Consider the following 19,175-nt stretch of genomic DNA (forward strand, 5'->3'; position numbering starts at 1 on the left):
TGTATACGAACATGCCTTTTTGTTTCGTCTTGTACGGTGTTTGTTGGCCCATATGCAGCTATGAGCAGTTGTAGAAAGACGTTCTTGACTGCTCCAGCGTGGGTTGACCCTAAGGCACGATCACGACGCAACTGTATGATTATCAGTTGTTAACCCAATGCTTCCCAATCTATTGACTCTATGATTGCAAGAGTTTTTTTGAGTTTCAATATTTCAAGCATTTTTATTTTTAATTCCTTCCTTGCAGCCAACGCGTTTAACATCACCAGAAACCACTCTTCGAAAACGTCGAGGAAATAGTTTTGAAATGGCTACTTTGCTTTGTAGCATGCTAATTGGTGCAGGTTACCCCGCAATGGTAGTATCTGGGGTGGCACGTGCAGAGACAGTTTCTAATGATCAACGTAATGTCCCATATCCCCACCAAATTAAAGAGATCAAGACCGAAGAAAAGGAAAATCCAAAAACCGGGACTGGACAAAAATACAAACTTCGTAGCATGCCGGATTTAGAAAGCCACCTAGAAGAGAATATGGTAGAAATGATGAAACAAAAAGAAGAAGACGAAAAACGATTGCGAGAAGAAGCAGAACGTTTAGAGTTGGAGGTAATATGCAAGCAAAAATTGTATTTACATGTACATATGTTTCTTTCTTTTATTTACATATTCGTTCATATTAATTAGGAAATGGAATTGATTGCTGTAGACCGATATCATTTTCGACGATCTCATGCCTGGGTTGTCATTGTTGACAACGCCCCATGGAGTATTAAGCCAAAAAATACGTACACAAACGACGAAGGTGATGAGGTACCTGAACCACCAAAAGCACGTTTCATTGAGCCTTCCACAGGTTTTATTTGTGGTACTCATTGCAAGCAATACATTGTTATTGACAGTGTGTGGGATCATCAAAATTATTATGTGAACATGCAGAATTACCAAAGGGTCAGTGAAATACGGTGGAATTTACAAGATAACCATGATTGGGAACATCTTCTCCCAGGAGAGCCACCTGAAATGCGTTTGTATACTTTAGGATCTGACGAAAATATCTCCGAAAGCATAAGATCGTTAGGAGAAGAAAAACATTTAGACACAATACGGTCCTGGGTACATAAACTACATATTGGTCTGAAAGAATTCGAAGAAAGATTTCCTCACTTGCAAAAAACCATTCATTACTCTGGTGCGGTCCACGAACGATTTTCGCCATATTCTCAACGTGATGGCAAATCTGAACAATTAACCCTCTACAACGATAACGAGTATAAAGAACCACACATTCGGTGGGAATATTATCAAAATAGGTCAGATTTGCTACAGCAAATTAAAATATTTTTTGAAAACGGAAAAATTGAAGAAACATTTCTTAAAGGTCGAAACGACAGCCTTCGGTGTGAGTATATTTGACAAATTTTCGACAGAATGAGAACCATTATATAAATCAAAAGGTCCAAACCCAATGCTGGCTGGCTTTACTTGCTTTCGTTGACTTTGCGTACTTTGAATGCTTGTATGACCAAATGAGTGCTTTGAACGCTTTCAAAATAATGTCACAATCACTGTTGCCACACACTTAATTTTTTGTAAATCAAAAAGTCAATCAAAACTTGGTAATAGTTTCATGTTAAATGTTATATTATTATAAACTCTTTGTAAATTTCTACATAAATATATCAAATATTTTAAATATTCTACATTTTAACTATTTGTACTGGCAAACACATATGTGATAAATATTTGAGTGTCAATGTAGCATCAAAAAAATTACATAAATTGGTACATTTCGCCCAAACTGGTAACTCTAGTTACAATATCAAATGTCAAAAGCCCCAGAAGTGCTGGCAAATAGAGCATAGAGCTATTTGAAACTTCAAGCGCTTGAAGCAAAGTTGCATTTGCTCTCTTTTCATGTGCTGTAGTATAGTTCTATTCAGTTTTGACAGTTCCCACAGCAAAGCAAGCAAAGCCAGCCAGCATTGGGTTTCGACCTAAAGTGTATTCAACAAAGTGAACTAAGTATTTGACACACCCGTTTTTGACAATAAAATAGTAAACAATTCATGTATTTGTTTAAATTAACCCGTCTTTTTTATCTTGAACAATATAATATATATTGATAAAATTGTTTGCAATTTGTCTGTTGGAGCACAAAACATTAGTAAATTGCTTCCATGAGTTGTTTTGCATAATCAGAAAGTATTCGGCACTTTCTTTTATTCATTTAAAAAATATTTTTTTTTGGTTTGAAATTTGTTTACTTTTGAATTTCAAAATTTGAATTTTTGAATAAATGTAAGGGTTAAATCAATGGCAACAAACATGTCAAATTTGGGTAAAAAAAAATTAAATGTCATATACTTAGTTCACTTTGTTGAATACACTTTGATATAAATCAAGTTTTATGTTTTGTTAAATAATTTGGTACATTTTCTATAAATTATTGTAAATAGATTTCACATGTAAGGCTTAACTCTGTCACATATTTTATGTTTGTCCTCTACTAATTGTAACGTTTGATACATACTAATACAGTGGTTGAGCTAATTTTGATATCGATATCCAAACGAAGTAAAAATTCTGAGGTAGATTTGCTGTAAGACTTACAACATGTTTTATAAATACTCTAAATTCACTTTTTTCCGTAATAAATTAAAATAACAGAGGTATACCAAAAAGCTTGAGCACAACAGGAATAAATGTCATTAAATTTTGACATTTTGAACTTTGTTTCTGAAGTGATAGTAGTAGAAGTATAGTATATGTAGAATCCTCTGGTATCGGATTCATTTCTATTCTTATTTATTTTCTTTTTAACTGATAGAATACAGCAAGTTTATTTGTTCTTATGAAAATTCACTTCTTAGCACACACAGCGAATTCTGTTCGCCTTCACATTACTTTATCAACTGATCAACTCAAAAGATGCAACGTCCTTTTATATCAATTCATTCTTTCAACAATATTCAAAGTACCTAACGGTTCCTGCATATTTCTTCACTCTCAGCTGAAAACGAACAGACCTCACTCAGTAACAGTTATTTTCCATTGCTGCTACAATGTGCGCATTTACAAATCAAAATACTGTAATACATGCCGCCTAATGTGTCGCCTAAGCGTCGCCTATTTCAAACGACGCAGCTGCACAAACAGTGTCCTGTTATATTTTAGAACTACATAAACAAGCAGTGTCCTGTTATATTTCAGCACTGCATACATAAACATTGATCTACAAAATATTTGTACTAGCGTTCTCACATACGCACATACACTGATCGACATAATATTTGTACTAGCGCTCCGACACGGCCTTCCTGACAAATCACACGTCCTCGTGTGTAGACTTTAAATCGCAATATTCTAACACGTCAGCCGTTAACTATAGCTACTGTTTACAAACATTTCATTAATATCATTCTTTTAAAGGCTTTATCACTGTCTCTATCATAGTTTCTATTTCATTTGTCTCCTTCAACATTTTTCATTACTGTCTCTTTCAACAGTTCCATTATATTTTCTTCCGAACCATACTTAACAATTCACTCATATTTCAACTTTATTAACTGGTGTAGTTCCTTTTCAGCCAATTACCGACCCCCGCCATAACAAGTCCATCTGTTATGGTGCGGCCATTATCAACTGGTGTAGTTCCTTTTACACCCAACTACTGACCCCCGCCATAACAAGTCCATCTGTTATGGTGCGGTCATTATATCCCCTCTTGGGATTCCAAGACACCTACCGTGTCTTCCATATCTTCATTCCCCACTTGGGAATTGGACACATCTCCTCTTGAGTCGTCCAAATCTTCATCAACTTCTTCGCTTATTTCTCTATTTGCTCTCAAAAATTCATGCGCATACTTATAAGTTCTTTTACTTGTTAATGATTTTACACTCTTCCTTTTTAACAACACATGATCTTTTTTTATTATTTTTACCTTATTCTTATCAAACCTATGATTGCCATAACGAGCATTAGTTTCCATATTTTATTTAGCTTGTTTTCTAAAAGATTCCTTATCAATTAAATTATCTTATTCTTCTTTACCCATTGGCAATAGGCCAAAATGTCTAGCTTCCCTACCAATTAGCATTTCTAATGGTCTGACCTTGGTAGCACGATTGCCCGTGCAATTCATTGCCAACTGTACTTGGGCCAAGGCATCTTGCGACGACCTCTCAAAGGTTTCGACGACGGTCAACATACCCTTAAGCGTGCTCATTACACGTTCTACCTGACCGTTTGCCCTGCTCGCACCTGTAGCAATTAAATGTAGCTCAATTTTTTGAGATGAACAAAATTCACGGAATCCTGAGCTCGCAAAATTACGGCCCTGATCCGCTATAATTCGAGTAGGCACGCCAAACAAACACACGACAGCCTTAACGGCCTTGATAGAACTATCAGTGTCAATATTTAAAGTGTGATAAACAAATTTTGTGAACGCGTCTATCAAAACAATTACGTACTCCTTTAAATCGTTTTTTTTCCACTCATCTTTCCTGTTATGTCTATATGCACTGTGTGCCACGGAATGTCTGCTTTAGGGAACAAATGTAATTCAGCCTGGTGGCTTAGTTAGTATAGGTCATACAATTTTCTACAAATCTAAGAACGTATTTAGACATATTTGCGAACCAATATCCATAAACCTTATCTAACGTTTTCTCCCAACCTAAATGCATAATAGATTCGTGAACGTGATTAATCACTGCCCATCTAAATGGCTTAGGAATTACAGGTAAATATTTGGTTTTACCGTATCTTTGTATTTTCTATTTAAAATTATTTTTTTTTAACTCATTTGTTTTATATCTACATTTTCTCGCAATTCGTTATTTTTTTAACTTAGTTAATAACTCTGTTAACTCAAGATCTCGTTATTGCTCAGAAACTAGCCAATTATCACTTATCTCAGTCAATTCAATCCGTTTTTCAGTGGATTCCTTGATAAAAAAATCTACATGTGTCATTCGTTCTTCATTTGTATATTGGATATGACTGTAGAAAGGCCCACCATCGATGCACACTCGGTGATAGGTCTGACCTTTTTACGATTTCCAATCAGTAAACACTACAAATTTACGAACGTATTAATAATGACTTAAGGCTTTATGGCATTGACGATTACCAAAGTCTCAAGCTCATACGAATGGTACTATTTCGATTCAGCAGGTGATGTGCATTTACTAATATATTCAACAACATAGGGATTTTTGTCTATTCTATGTAGCAATCTTGCCCCATATCAACCGAACTGGCATCCGTGTGTGGTATATTGAGGGTCAAATATAGTTAGCACTGGTTCCTGGGTTAAAACAGATATTATTTTTGAGCGAATTCTTTCATGCTCTAACAGCCAAATGAAATCAGAGTTTTTCTTTGAGGTGAGCGAATATAATGGTTTTAAGGTCTCTGAAAATTTAGGCACGAACTGCCGAAAGTAAGAAGCTTGTCTCAATTGCGTTACAGTTTTTTCATTCCTCACTTTAAATCCCAGATATTCTATCCCCGTTTTAAGAAAGAAATACTTTGTTACATAGAATGAAGGTTTCCAACACAACCTGCAATCGGCCAGAATAGTTTGTTTTGGCCACAATCAAAACATCATCGATATACTCGATGGCATAAGTGTATGCCTCATATAATACTTTAATAATAGCTCGCTGAAACACAAATGGAGCGTTTTTCAAACCAAAAAGCATAGTTAATTTGACCTTCGGGCGTCACAAATGCGGTGCGCTCAATTGAATAGGGATGTACCGGTATTTGGTAGAGGCCACTAGCCATATCGAGACATGAGAAATAACTTGCCCCACGTAATCTAGCAATCTGGTCAGAAATTAAAGGCAAAGGGTACTTGTCTGCGACTGTGTTCTTATTCAAGCTCGGTAATCCACACAAATACGATGACTACCATTTTTCTTTTTAACAAGCATCATCGGACTAGCGAAAGGTGAACAACTGGGACGAATAATATTAAACTTCAGGAGCTCGTCGGTTTTATGACGTACATTCTCTTTCTTACCTTCGCTAAGTCTATATGGCTTACGCTGCACTGTTTTTTTGTGGATCTATTAACCTAATTTCCAAATGGCCTTGTTATTACACTGGACTGTGGTATTCCCTCTATAAACCAATCAGAATAGCGTTTCTGTCTTATCGGAGTTACTCCGTTCGGAATTGGAATCAACCAGATTTTCATAACTATCAAAACGACATCAACTCTTTTTATTTTACAAATACTGAATTTTTCAGAGTCCATTGCTAAAGCCCTGGCTTAATATTTCGTGGCCAATAAAAACATCGCATTTCACATATTTGTCCATAACAACGTGCAACAAAATATTTAAACAATACTGTTTAATACTTATATTAGAAATAAATTGCAATGCACAAAAAGATGGAATCGTTACTTATGCCACTTAGTTTAGCTGAGTCGTTTTTCCTTACATTTGTCTGCAACACTCTCCTTAACCAAGGAACACTCAGCTCGAAACAAAATGGAACGAACTCACCTGATAAACTGCAACAAACTCTTGTCGATTTGAGCCATACGTGTCTGTTACGAACGATATGGCAGCATCATTAACGTAATCCTAATTAGTTACGTTTTTTCCTAATTACTTACGTATGTCCTAATTACATACGCGCTTATTGCTATCGTGGCGAATTTTGATTGGTCGATTTGGAGAAACGGGGGCAATCAGAAGATCAGTTAGCAAAGAAGGAATAAATAGGCAAAAGCGGGAGCCGTTGCTAACAGATCGGCATTATCGCATTAGAGGGTAGAGTGTAAAGTAAATTTTTTAATTCTCAGAACTAATTGTTAATTAATTTAAATTAAAATAATAAATTAATATAAATTAATTCAAAACTAGCGTTTTAGTTCGAATTGCAAAAAATTCTTTATATTTTTTTACATCTTAAAAAATTTACTCTACCCTCATCGCGCATTCCATAGAAGTGGAAATTATAATGTTGCGTGCTAACAATCCTGAGATGTCCGCTGTACCAGCTAACTTCGCTGGAGCTACCAGTCTCACTGCTTCTACAAGCTTCCCAATGGTGAGTAATTTGGAAGAAAGCAGTTCTACTGAAAGGCCTGCCGAACAAGGAATCTCTGTGATGCACGCTGAGAATTTGAACGTGGGCACCTCGTATGGAGCTCCACCACGTGTCGATGGGGTGCATACGGTATCACGCCCACAAATGCATTTTCATGGAAGCCAACCCGCAACTCCTGTTCACTCCGCAAATTCTATTGGTCCTCAAGGGCTACGTCGCCGGGCTGAGTTGCTACGTGAGCAGAGTGAAATTCTACGTCAGCGGGAAGCTTTACCGAGGGAACAGCACAGCTTCCTAGATCGCATAGACGCAATGGGTTTCGAAGATGACATAGATGAATACTCAATGCCTAGAGTCTCAACCGGGATGAGGGATCAGGCGCCTCTCCCATCACAAATATTGCAGTTACCTCCAGAATTTGTAGCGCCCTTTAATAGAGCCGTTTCAATCGCAAACTCTGTAAGTAATAGTGGACCTACGCAGCACAACAATATCCCAAATAGAACATCATCTGATCAACGAGGTGAAAGTAACCTACAAGCACCTATCCTTCAATCGTTATTGGACAGGATACAGTCGTTAGAGCAACAGTTGCGACAGAACTCGACATTATTTCCGGAATGTCCTCCGCCGCAACCAACGCATACAACTTTGCCTACAGCTGGACACGCTAACAGCCTGTCTTTTGGAGCCTCAGCTTATCGCCGGCTAACCAGGGATCAGGTGGCGTCTCGTAACAGCCTTGCTAAAGAGTTGCCCAAATATGATGGCAAACCCAGCGAGTGGCCGTTGTTTTATGCTGCTTATAATCAATCGACAGATGTTTGTGGATTCTCTGACGAAGAGAATCTGTTACGACTGCGGCAGGCGTTGGAAGGTCCAGCGCGGAAGGCAGTTAAAAATCTGCTACTTCACTCCTCATGCGTGAACCAAATTATGGCTACGCTTCAAATGAGATTTGGACGACCAGAATTGATCATCAGTGTTTTGCAACGACAAATTTACGAATTGCCTCCTCCATCAGAGAGTCATCTGGAATCTATAGTCGACTTTGCTGTAGAAGTGCAAAACATCTGTGCAACAATGTCAGTATCTGGCCTGATTAGTCATTTGAATAATCCCGAATTTGAACAGCGGTTGGTTTCGAAATTACCTGGGCTTCTACCGGCATACTGGGGCATGCATAAGCGAACCCTGACAGTATGCAATCTACAAAACTTCAGCGATTGGCTATTCCAGTTAGCTCAAGGGGCCAACTGCGTTATCGTCCCGAAGGAATCGGTAAGAGAGCGTAAACGCGGGACAGTTAATCATCATTTTAATTCGGTAAGATGTATCGTTTGCGATGAAAACTGTGGTGAAGTCTTTAATTGTACCTCTTTCAAGGAAATGCCACGAAGTCAAAGGTGGCAAGTAGTTCGAAAATCGAAACTATGTCATCGATGTTTGAGAAAACATGCAACGAATAAATGTATTGCCGTTAAACCTTGCAGCGTTAATGGATGCACTCACAATCATCATCCGCTACTCCACAACTTAAACCTTAATCAAGCAGTAGCTGAAAAATCATCAAAAAACGTCAACGTGTTATCCAGAGCGCAGTCTGCCAATATAAATGCGCATATTTCAACCGGGAGTTGCCCTCTGTTTCGAATACTTCCAGTAGTTTTACACTCAGGCCATTGTAGAGTGTCAACATACGCTTTCATAGATGATGGTTCGTCTCTTACCCTCATCGATGATGAGCTTTTAAAACGACTGAAAGTAAGAGGCACACCGCAACCACTCTGCCTACGTTGGACTGGTGACACACATCGTTATGAGAACGAGTCGGTCGTAGCCGACCTAAGCATATCAGCTCCAAATGGGCATAAGAAATTTGCTCTTAAGGGTGTTCGCTCCGTCAAGAAGCTTCATTTGCCTACGCAATCGCTTAACGCTTTCAAATTGCAGTCCGATTTCAAACACTTGGAAGGGTTGCCATTGCAATCCTATTCGAACGCCATTCCGCAACTGCTTATTGGCTTAAATAACGCGACATTAGGATCTCCTATAAAATCATTATATGGAGCAGAAAATGAACCAATTGCAGAAAAATCTAAACTTGGATGGACATTGAAAGGTCTTACGCCTGACCCATACGTTGATACCATACACCATGTCTACCATATTTGTGATTGCTCGGCAACAGCCGAACTGCTTGAAATTACCAAATCGTACATTTGCCTCGACAACTTGGGTGTGTCAACCAAACCTGTTGTCATAATATCTACGGAGGACGAGGCTGCTTTGGAGCAATTACAAAACCATACTATTCGTATTGGAAGTCATTTTGAGACCAGTTTATTGTGGAAGCATCCGGACATCCAGATACCCGATAGCCTTCCAATGGCCTTATTTCGGGCCCGATGTCTACGGACAAAAATGCAACGCGACCACAAACTGGCTGAAACTCTTAACCAAAAGATTCACGATTATATGCAGAAGGGGTACATCAGACGTTTAGGGCCATCGGACGCTGCCGTAAAAAAATACTGGTATTTGCCGATTTTTGCAGTAACCAACCCCAACAAACCAGGAAAGATTCGATTAGTCTGGGACGCAGCTGCTAAGGTAAATGGCATATCTCTAAACAGCATGCTGCTGAAAGGTCCCGATCTAACCACCCCTTTGCACAAGGTGCTCTTTAAGTTTCGACAAAAGCGAATTGCAATCACTGCCGATATTGCTGAAATGTTTCATCAAGTTCGTGTCCGAAAAAAAGATCAGAACTTCCAACGCTTTCTTTGGTATGAACCAAACGCTAATGAGCCAACTACGTTTGTCATGACGGTGATGACCTTTGGGGCTACATGTTCACCAAGCTGCGCACAATATGTCAAAAATAAGAATGGTGAAGAATTCAAACAGGAGTACCCTAATGCTTCAAAGTGTATAATCGAAAATCACTACGTCGATGATATGTTGGTGAGTGTGGATACTGAAGAAGAAGCTATAAGATTAGCACAAGATGTTCGGCATATTCATTCGCTAGGGGGCTTTCATATAAGAAATTTTTTGTCCAACTCTAGTCGAGTACTGACTACCCTAAATGAGCATCCATTAGATGCGCTATCTCTCGATCTTAATAATGAGCTGCCTACTGAGAAGGTTTTAGGCATGTGGTGGATTACATCCAGCGACCATTTCGCCTTTCGTGTATCCGCTAAGTACAGAAATTCTGACATATTTCTATGTCAACGGCGACCTACTAAACGTGAGGTCTTGAGCCTGGTGATGACTATATACGACCCTCTTGGGCTAATTGGATTCTACGTAACATATGCCAAAGTCATCTTACAAGGGATATGGAGAGCTGGATGCGACTGGGATGTCCCAATCCCTGATGACCAATTTACCAAGTGGCTAAAATGGATTAAATTTATTCCAAAAATTGAGAGTTTGAGAATCCCACGATGCTACATGAGAACCACGATTGACGGAGTTCCTCAAATTACATTACATACATTTGTTGATGCAAGCGAAAGCAGTTATGCGGCAGTGTGTTATCTTCGATACTCATACGGCGATACAATTAACTGTACAATGGTCGCTAGTAAAACAAGAGTAGCCCCACTTAAGTTAGTATCTATACCTCGTTTAGAACTGAAAGCAGCTCTCTTAGGAGCTCGCCTCGCCAAACATGTAATTGAATCGCACTCTATCCACATTGATAAACGCGTTTTTTGGTCAGATTCACGTACGGTATTAGCTTGGCTACAATCCGATCATCGCCGTTATAAACAGTTCGTAGCCTTCCGAGTTAGTGAAATCCTAGAGTTGACTGACGTCAAGGAATGGCACTGGGTTCCAACTGGAGAAAATGTTGCTGATGAAGCTACCAAATGGAATGGTGATCCTGACTTTTCGAACGACAGTCGGTGGTTTAAGGGGCCACCGTTTTTATACCTCTCGCATGAAAAGAGGTTTATGTCTGATGAAGCACAATGTGTTTCAACTGAAGAGCTGCGTCCGCAGTTTACCGGCATTCATAACTCAACCTTAGAACAGCTTGAAGTAGTACCAGAACCTTCAAGATTTTCAACTTGGAACCGTTTACTTCGTGGAACCGCTATGACTATGTATTGCTCTCGGATTTGGTTAAGTGTTATTCGAGACAATCAATTCATTGGTGATGCACCAAATAGTGAAGATTTTCGTAAAGCGGAGCGCTGTCTTTGGAGAAAAGTCCAGCATGACAGCTTCAAAGACTCTATCAAGTCTTTAGAATCCGGAAAGGTTATTGACAAATCTAGTAATATTTTCAAACTATCACCTTATCTGGATGACTACGGAGTTTTACGAATAAACGGTAGAGTTAAGATACATGGGCGGCCAGACCAAGTATTGTTGCCTTCAGATCATCACGTTACGCATTTAATTATAAATTATTTTCATATAAAGTATCATCATGGCAGCTTGGAAACAGTGATCAACGAAATAAGGCAATTCTACTGGATTATAAAACTTCGCACACTGGCCAATAAAATTCGACGCAATTGTCAGTATTGTAAAAACAAATCATCTCAACCTCGACCACCTATGATGGCCTGTCTACCTCCAGCCCGGACTTCAGCATTTAGTCGACCGTTTTCCTACGTAGGCGTTGACTACTTCGGCCCACTCCTGGTTACGGTTAAAAGGAGTACAGAGAAAAGATACGGAGTGTTGTTCACCTGTTTAACAACTAGAGCAGTTCACATCGAAATTGCATACTCGCTATCAACCGACTCCTGTATTTTAGCTATACGTAATTTCATGGCCCGCCGAGGGAGTCCTTTAGAAATATGGAGTGACAATGGTACAAACTTCAAAGGTGCTGAAAGGGAGTTGAAATCAGCATTTGAACTGTTAGATAAAAATCTTCTAACGAAGACGTTTACCTCTGCTGCAACTAAGTGGCGTTTTATACCACCCGCTTCGCCCCACATGGGTGGAGCCTGGGAGCGGTTGGTCCGGTCAGTAAAGCAGATACTGAAACAAATTCTGACAACTAACCGTCCAAGTGACGAACTACTTCGTGCAGTCTTAATGGAGGTCGAAATGACTATTAACTCTCGTCCATTAACTTACATCCCCATCGACCACGAAGAGGAGGAAGCACTCACGCCTAACCATTTCCTGCTAGGTAGCTCAAGTGGTGTTAAGCCAATCGCAGAACCAGTTACTGAGACCACTTTAATGCGTCGTAACTGGCGAACATCACAGCAACTAGCCGATGCATTCTGGAGACGCTGGATTTTGGAGTATCTACCCACCATAACCAGGCGAACCAAATGGTTTTCGGATGTAAAGCCTATTCAAATCGGTGATATTGGGTACATCGTTGACCCCAATAGTCCAAGAAACTGCTGGCCTAAAGGCAGAGTGATTCAGGTACGAAAAAGTGATGATGGAAAAGTCAGAAGCGCTACTCTGAAGACCTCTTGCGGCATCTTTGAGAGACCAGCTGCCAAAATAGCCGTTCTAGATTTGATGAGTTTGGTACACCCTGATCAACAGGATATACCGGGGGGGAGTGTTACGAACGATATGGCAGCATCATTAACGTAATCCTAATTAGTTACGTTTTTTCCTAATTACTTACGTATGTCCTAATTACATACGCGCTTATTGCTATCGTGGCGAATTTTGATTGGTCGATTTGGAGAAACGGGGGCAATCAGAAGATCAGTTAGCAAAGAAGGAATAAATAGGCAAAAGCGGGAGCCGTTGCTAACAGATCGGCATTATCGCATTAGAGGGTAGAGTGTAAAGTAAATTTTTTAATTCTCAGAACTAATTGTTAATTAATTTAAATTAAAATAATAAATTAATATAAATTAATTCAAAACTAGCGTTTTAGTTCGAATTGCAAAAAATTCTTTATATTTTTTTACACGTGTCAACACTACCGACACTGCAATTTCCAAGTCTTCAACTTTTCACTTGGACATTAGTGAAGTAACAATTTGATTTCCATTTTCTGCTAATCTCTCCAATTTAAGATGACCATCCAAAACGTTCAGTAGGATGCTATAGTTGTCTACACTCCCACGAAGCGTTGAATAAACAGCTCTTTAAATTGTTTCCAGGTTATGCCTGCGAAACATATTTGTGATAGCCATTGAGATGCACTGCCATCTAGCGTCTTGCTTAATGCCATCACAAGTGCGCCGCCTTCTAAAGGATTTTCACCAAAAATAAGGTCCACCGTTCTACACCATGCAGAGGCATCCGCTCCAGCAGAATCGGAATTAAACTTTGGCAAAGCAACTTGGACAGGCGTTGCGTCTGCTGATGGCCTTGCAGACTGCATGGACTTGATTATGTCCATTAGGTTTCGGTTCTGTGCTTCAAGGGTTGCTAGGATCTGGTCAGAACCTTGAACTGTAGGCTCAGCCAATCTCACTTCTGATGTAGAATCCTCTGGTATCGGATTCATTTCTATTCTTATTTATTTTCTTTTTAACTGATAGAATACAGCAAGTTTATTTGTTCTTATGAAAATTCACTTCTTAGCACACACAGCGAATTCTGTTCGCCTTCACATTACTTTATCAACTGATCAACTCAAAAGATGCAACGTCCTTTTATATCAATTCATTCTTTCAACAATATTCAAAGTACCTAACGGTTCCTGCATATTTCTTCACTCTCAGCTGAAAACGAACAGACCTCACTCAGTAACAGTTATTTTCCATTGCTGCTACAATGTGCGCATTTACAAATCAAAATACTGTAATACATGCCGCCTAATGTGTCGCCTAAGCGTCGCCTATTTCAAACGACGCAGCTGCACAAACAGTGTCCTGTTATATTTTAGAACTACATAAACAAACAGTGTCCTGTTATATTTCAGCACTGCATACATAAACATTGATCTACAAAATATTTGTACTAGCGTTCTCACATACGCACATACACTGATCGACATAATATTTGTACTAGCGCTCCGACATCTATGTAATGTATATGGTACTATATAGTAATGTATATGGTACTCAAAACAGTGAAATAAAAATGTCCACCTAATTTCATTTGAATATCACACATATGGACTGAAATGCTGATTGAATGATTTATTTAGTTTTAGCATGAAACTAATTCTAAATATTACCACATACTTTTATTAAGAAAATTCACAAATTAACCTATCGAAAATGATACGTTCACTTAATTTTTTATATCTTGCAAACTGGCCAATATGTACATTATATGTACATACATATGTATGTATGTACATAATTTTGAACCAGAGAACATTATTATTATGAAAAGATGAATACTTACATCCCAATTTTGTAAGGCCAATATAGTTGCCATGGCTACTGAATCAAGATATCATTACGAAAGGCTATTATTCTCAGTCACTAAAATACGCAAATAACGACAATTATTTTTAAAATAATTGGCAGCATTATTGAGATGTGAGTGAGAACTCGGCCAGTTAAATACAAATACGTGAACAAATATAATTTATTTAAATTAAAATAAATATAAAAAAGAAAAAACGTTAACTTCGGCTGTACCGAAGCTAATATACCCTTGACAGGTACATTTCTTTTAGTAACTATTGTTTAAGCAAATCTAAAGACGTAAGTAAAAAAAAGAAAACATTTTACTAGTTCTTTTTAGCCGGGTTGTTTGCTAGAAACATAAAGGTTATATAGTTAACCGATCTGAACAATTTCTTCGGAGATTATATTATTACCTTAAGCAGTAATCCATGTCCACGTGAAAATACCACGTCAAATGCGAAAATTTTCCATACAAGCCATTGATTTCGATCGTTCGGTTTGTATGGCAGCTATATGCTATAGTGAACCGATCTAAACAATTTTCGGAGATTAAATTATTTCTATGAACAATAACTCACATCAAATTTCGTGAAGATATGTAGTAAAATACGGAAGTTTTCCACATAAGCCCTTGATTCCGATCGTTCAGTTTGTATGGCAGCTATATGATATAGTGGTCCGATATCGGCAGTTCTGACAAATGAGTAGCTTCTTGAAGAGAAAATAACATCTGCAAAATTTCAAAACGATATCTTAAAAACTGAAGGACTTGTTCGTATAGATACAGACAGACAGACAGACAGACATGTCTAAACGACTCAATACAACATACTGATCATTTATATATATACTTTATAGGGCCTCCGACGCTTCCTTCTGGGTGTTACAAACTTCGTGACAAACTTAATATACCCTGTTCAGGGTATAACAAGTAAGGAAGGGCTAAGTAATTTTATACTCTCGCGATTTATTTACATAATTTTATTAATATAACACACAATTTGACCCACATATTCGTCGTATATATGGTATAAAGTCCATTGAATGTTGGAAATCCTAACATTAGTGTTTAAAATTTCTTACACTCACCTTCTTTCAAATATCGATAGAAATAAAATAAATGGTGTTGTATTTCGCTTCATTGCTTCCCGTTTTATTTCACTTTATAATTTTACGCATTTCCTTCGAAAGGGTTTCACTAACAGGTATTTTGGATTTAAATATACAATGTTGAATAGACATAATGGGTCTTAAGTTTATGTGTTTAAAAAAAGAAAAAAAGATTGGGCCGCCGGGATGCTCGTTGATCCTTGCGTGTGGATGATCGCTGGTGATATCAAAGAAAAAAATGTCCGTCTGTCGATCCCTTTTGTATAGATGTTGGCATACACGAGAGTGCTGTTATCGGTTTAGCTTATATGTGTGTGTCGGTGTGCAGTGTATATGTGTAACTCTCTCGTAAGTGATGTATGGTGTGGATTGTAGGTGGTGGTGAGTGTGGTAAATGTAGCGTGTTAGTGATGCGTATGTTGAATGTGGGGAATGGTGTGTGTCCAGGGTTTTACTAGTTTTAGCTGGTGGAGCATATGAGATTGAGGCTCATTTAGCCAATTAGGTATATGGGAGTTAGGTGAAGTTATGACTCGATTTCACGTATATTTGGCACGAGACATATTATCAAAAGAAAAATATTCCCTCTGAATTTCTTCGAAACTGAGAGACATCCATATTTTCGGTAAAAAAAATTAGAAGCAAACTTATGGTCCGATTTCGACGATTTTTAGAAAAGCGAAGCCACACTATAAGCGTAGTATTTGTGCAAAGTTCTGTTCCGTTAAGTTCATTAGTGCCTACTTTATATCATGTAAAGTAAACGATTCAGATCGACTTCAAAGTTCTGGTATATGGAAAAAAGGCGTGGTTGTCAACCGTTTCCAATGCTGTATACCGCTTTGAGTGCAGCTCTTCTGTACGATCTCTACCATGTAATTTAAGGTTTCTACTGTTTTTTCTTAGGTTATTAAAGAATTTTTAGTAGTTTTCAACATAACTTTTGTATGGGAGGTGGGCGTGGTTAAAATCGGATTTCCTCCAGTTTTGAACAATATAAGGAAGTGGCTTAAGGAAACGACTATAGAGAGTTTGGTTGATATAGCTGTAATAGCTTACGAGATATGTACAATAAACATAATAGGGAGCGAGGTCACTCCTACGCCCAAAAAAGTTACATCCAAATATGCCCCTTCCTAGTGCGACTCTTTGTACCAAATTTTACTTTAATAACTTTATTTATGTCTTAGTTATGGAACTTTATATGTTTTCGGTTTTCGCCATTTTGTGGACGTGGCGTGTGGGCCGATTTCGCCCAATACCAACCTCCACAGGGTGCCAAGGAATATGTTTACCAAATTTCAATAAGATATCTCAATTTTTACTCAAGTTATCGCTTGCACGGATAGACGGACAGACATCCGGATTTCAACTCCACTCGTCATCTTGATCATTTATATACAGTGGAACTTCTCTAACTCGAACCACCATAATCCACAAAAAAACTTCAAGTTAGAGAGACTTCGAGTTATAGAATTTTCATTAAAACATATAAATTTTGAAAAAGCTGTAAAATATTGTTTTATGCACTGTTTTATTTATTTACTTTTCAAAATTCTAATGGACATACGTTAAAAGATGTTTTCTGTAATTTTGTTTGTTGCATTTTGCTATTGTTTGGCTCTTGACGAAATTTGTATGAAAGTTGCCTGCTATTGCCATTTTAAGAGCTCGAGTTATGGAGAACTTCGAGTTATAGAAATTCGAGTTAGGAAATTAAATTTTTATGAAATTTGGCTTTTAAACGCTATTGCCAATTCAAGTGCTAAAGTTATGGAGATCTAGAAGTTCCACTGTATATATCTAACCCAGATCTAACTATTTTATTTCTGGGTGACACAAACAACCGTTTTGTGAACAAAACTATAACTGAACAAAACTATAGCTATCAGAAATGCAAAGGGACAAACGGACGTCAACTTTAGAATTTCACATACTTTTTTACATACATACAGTGTAGAGCAAAAGTCTTGATACCATACCACTTTAAAGACATTTTATAAAATATTTCACAAAAGTTATTGAATAATTCAATTTTTTAATTAAAATTAAGTAAATACATTTACTCTCATGTGAATATAAAAATTAGATATTAAAAGTATTTCATTATTTAAAAATAATCAAAAAACCGAGGAAAACTAAAAAAATCGCACAGTAAAAGTGTTGATACTCCTGCAAAAAAGTAAGAAATGTATAAAAAAGCTTTATAATAAGTTGACCAAAAATACTTTTAATATCTAGTGGGCTATTCTTGTAATCGAATAACTTCTTTTAGTCGGTCAGACATTGGGGTAAATCATTTTTTTTTTGTAAGCTGAACTGATATATGATACGATACATGGGGCCTTAAATACTTATGGTCTGATTTGGCCGATTTTTAGAAGGGCGATGCCACACTATAAATGCTGTATTTTTCCAAATATAGATATATTCACTAGTGCTTACTTTTTATATTGTAAAGTAAACGATTATATTATGAACCGAATTTCATTGAAATTGGTTGAGTAGTTTCGGAAATATGGTTTTTGATCTATATTAGGTCGGAGCTACGCCCATTTAAAATATTGTATACCAATTTGAGTGCAGCTCCTACCATCTTTATAATGAAATTTGAGGTTTCGAGTGGTTTTCCTTACTGAATTAAAACATTTTTAGTAGTTTTCAACATAACCTTTGTATGGGAGGTGGGTGTGGTTATAATCCGATTTCCTCCATTTTTAGACTGTATTTCTTATACTATTAGTACCTGAAGAAAACGACTCCTCAGAGTTTCGTTGGTATAGATTTATTAGTTTGCGAGATATGTAGAAAAAAGTTGAAAGGGGCGGGGTCACTTTCCCAAAAAAATTATATCCAAATATGGCCCATCCTAGTAGGATCCTTTGTACCAAATTTCACTTACATAGTTTAATTTATGGCTTATTTATAGCTGTTTATAGGTTTTCGCCGATTTCGATTTCTACGAACTTAACCTTCTTATGGTGCCAAGAAATACGTGTAATAAGTTTCATTAAGACAAACAGACATTCTCTCTGACTCTCTTAGCAACTTTGTATAAAAATGAGAGTATAAAAATGAAATCAGTAAAGAATTGCTAGGGTCTAGTGGAACCGAACATTTTGTACAACCACAATTTGCAAGAATCAAAGGCTAGATAAACTTAATAATCCGTTGGCGGACAGTAGCGATGTGGGGACAGTTCCAGGGTGGGCCCAATTTCATTCGTATTTATATTTAACGTTAAGTAATATTGTGGCTTTTGAATCTTCTGGTTGTTTTCACGCCGAATTTTATCGGCCTCTCGTCTGGAATTTATTCGAGTCAGCCACGAAATCATTTTTAAAACATATTGTCATACCCTTATTTTCATTTCATTTTCTTCTTGAAAACCCCATGTCTAAAAGCATCCTTTACTATGTATGTACATATGTATGTTAGTTTCATTTTAATATTAACATACGAATATACCAAATGTGTAGTAAATAAATGTAATAGAACATATGCAACTTTTAATACACTCTCAACAATTTGCAAAGATATTATGTATAATAGCTGTGTTCATATAACGATTGTATGTAATTGTAATCATAATATAACGATATGTATGATCAGAGTGATGAGTGGAGTTCAAATCCGAATGTGTCTATATCTTATACAGTAAAATTAAAAAA

The 19,175-nt window shown here is 37.4% G+C and overlaps 1 protein-coding gene across 4 annotated transcripts in view; it reads left to right on the forward strand.

Moving 5' to 3' along the window:
- The window catches only part of LOC105220550 (coiled-coil domain-containing protein lobo-like), a 441,384-nt gene that overhangs the window by 362,215 nt on the left and 59,994 nt on the right, over positions 1-19,175 (forward strand). For all 4 annotated transcript variants that reach the window (XR_008472828.1, XR_008472829.1, XR_008472830.1 and 1 more), the window contains exons 3-4: positions 248-607; positions 686-1,400. Coding sequence is in view for 1 of the 4 variants with exons in the window: in XM_054236031.1 (XP_054092006.1) it covers positions 248-607; positions 686-1,400 (1,075 nt within the window). In the remaining 3 variants the exon portion in view is untranslated. The remainder of the gene's footprint in view (positions 1-247; positions 608-685; positions 1,401-19,175) is intronic.

The sequence above is a fragment of the Zeugodacus cucurbitae genome, chromosome 2 (genome assembly GCF_028554725.1).
Source record: "Zeugodacus cucurbitae isolate PBARC_wt_2022May chromosome 2, idZeuCucr1.2, whole genome shotgun sequence".
NCBI lineage: Eukaryota > Metazoa > Arthropoda > Insecta > Diptera > Tephritidae > Zeugodacus > Zeugodacus cucurbitae.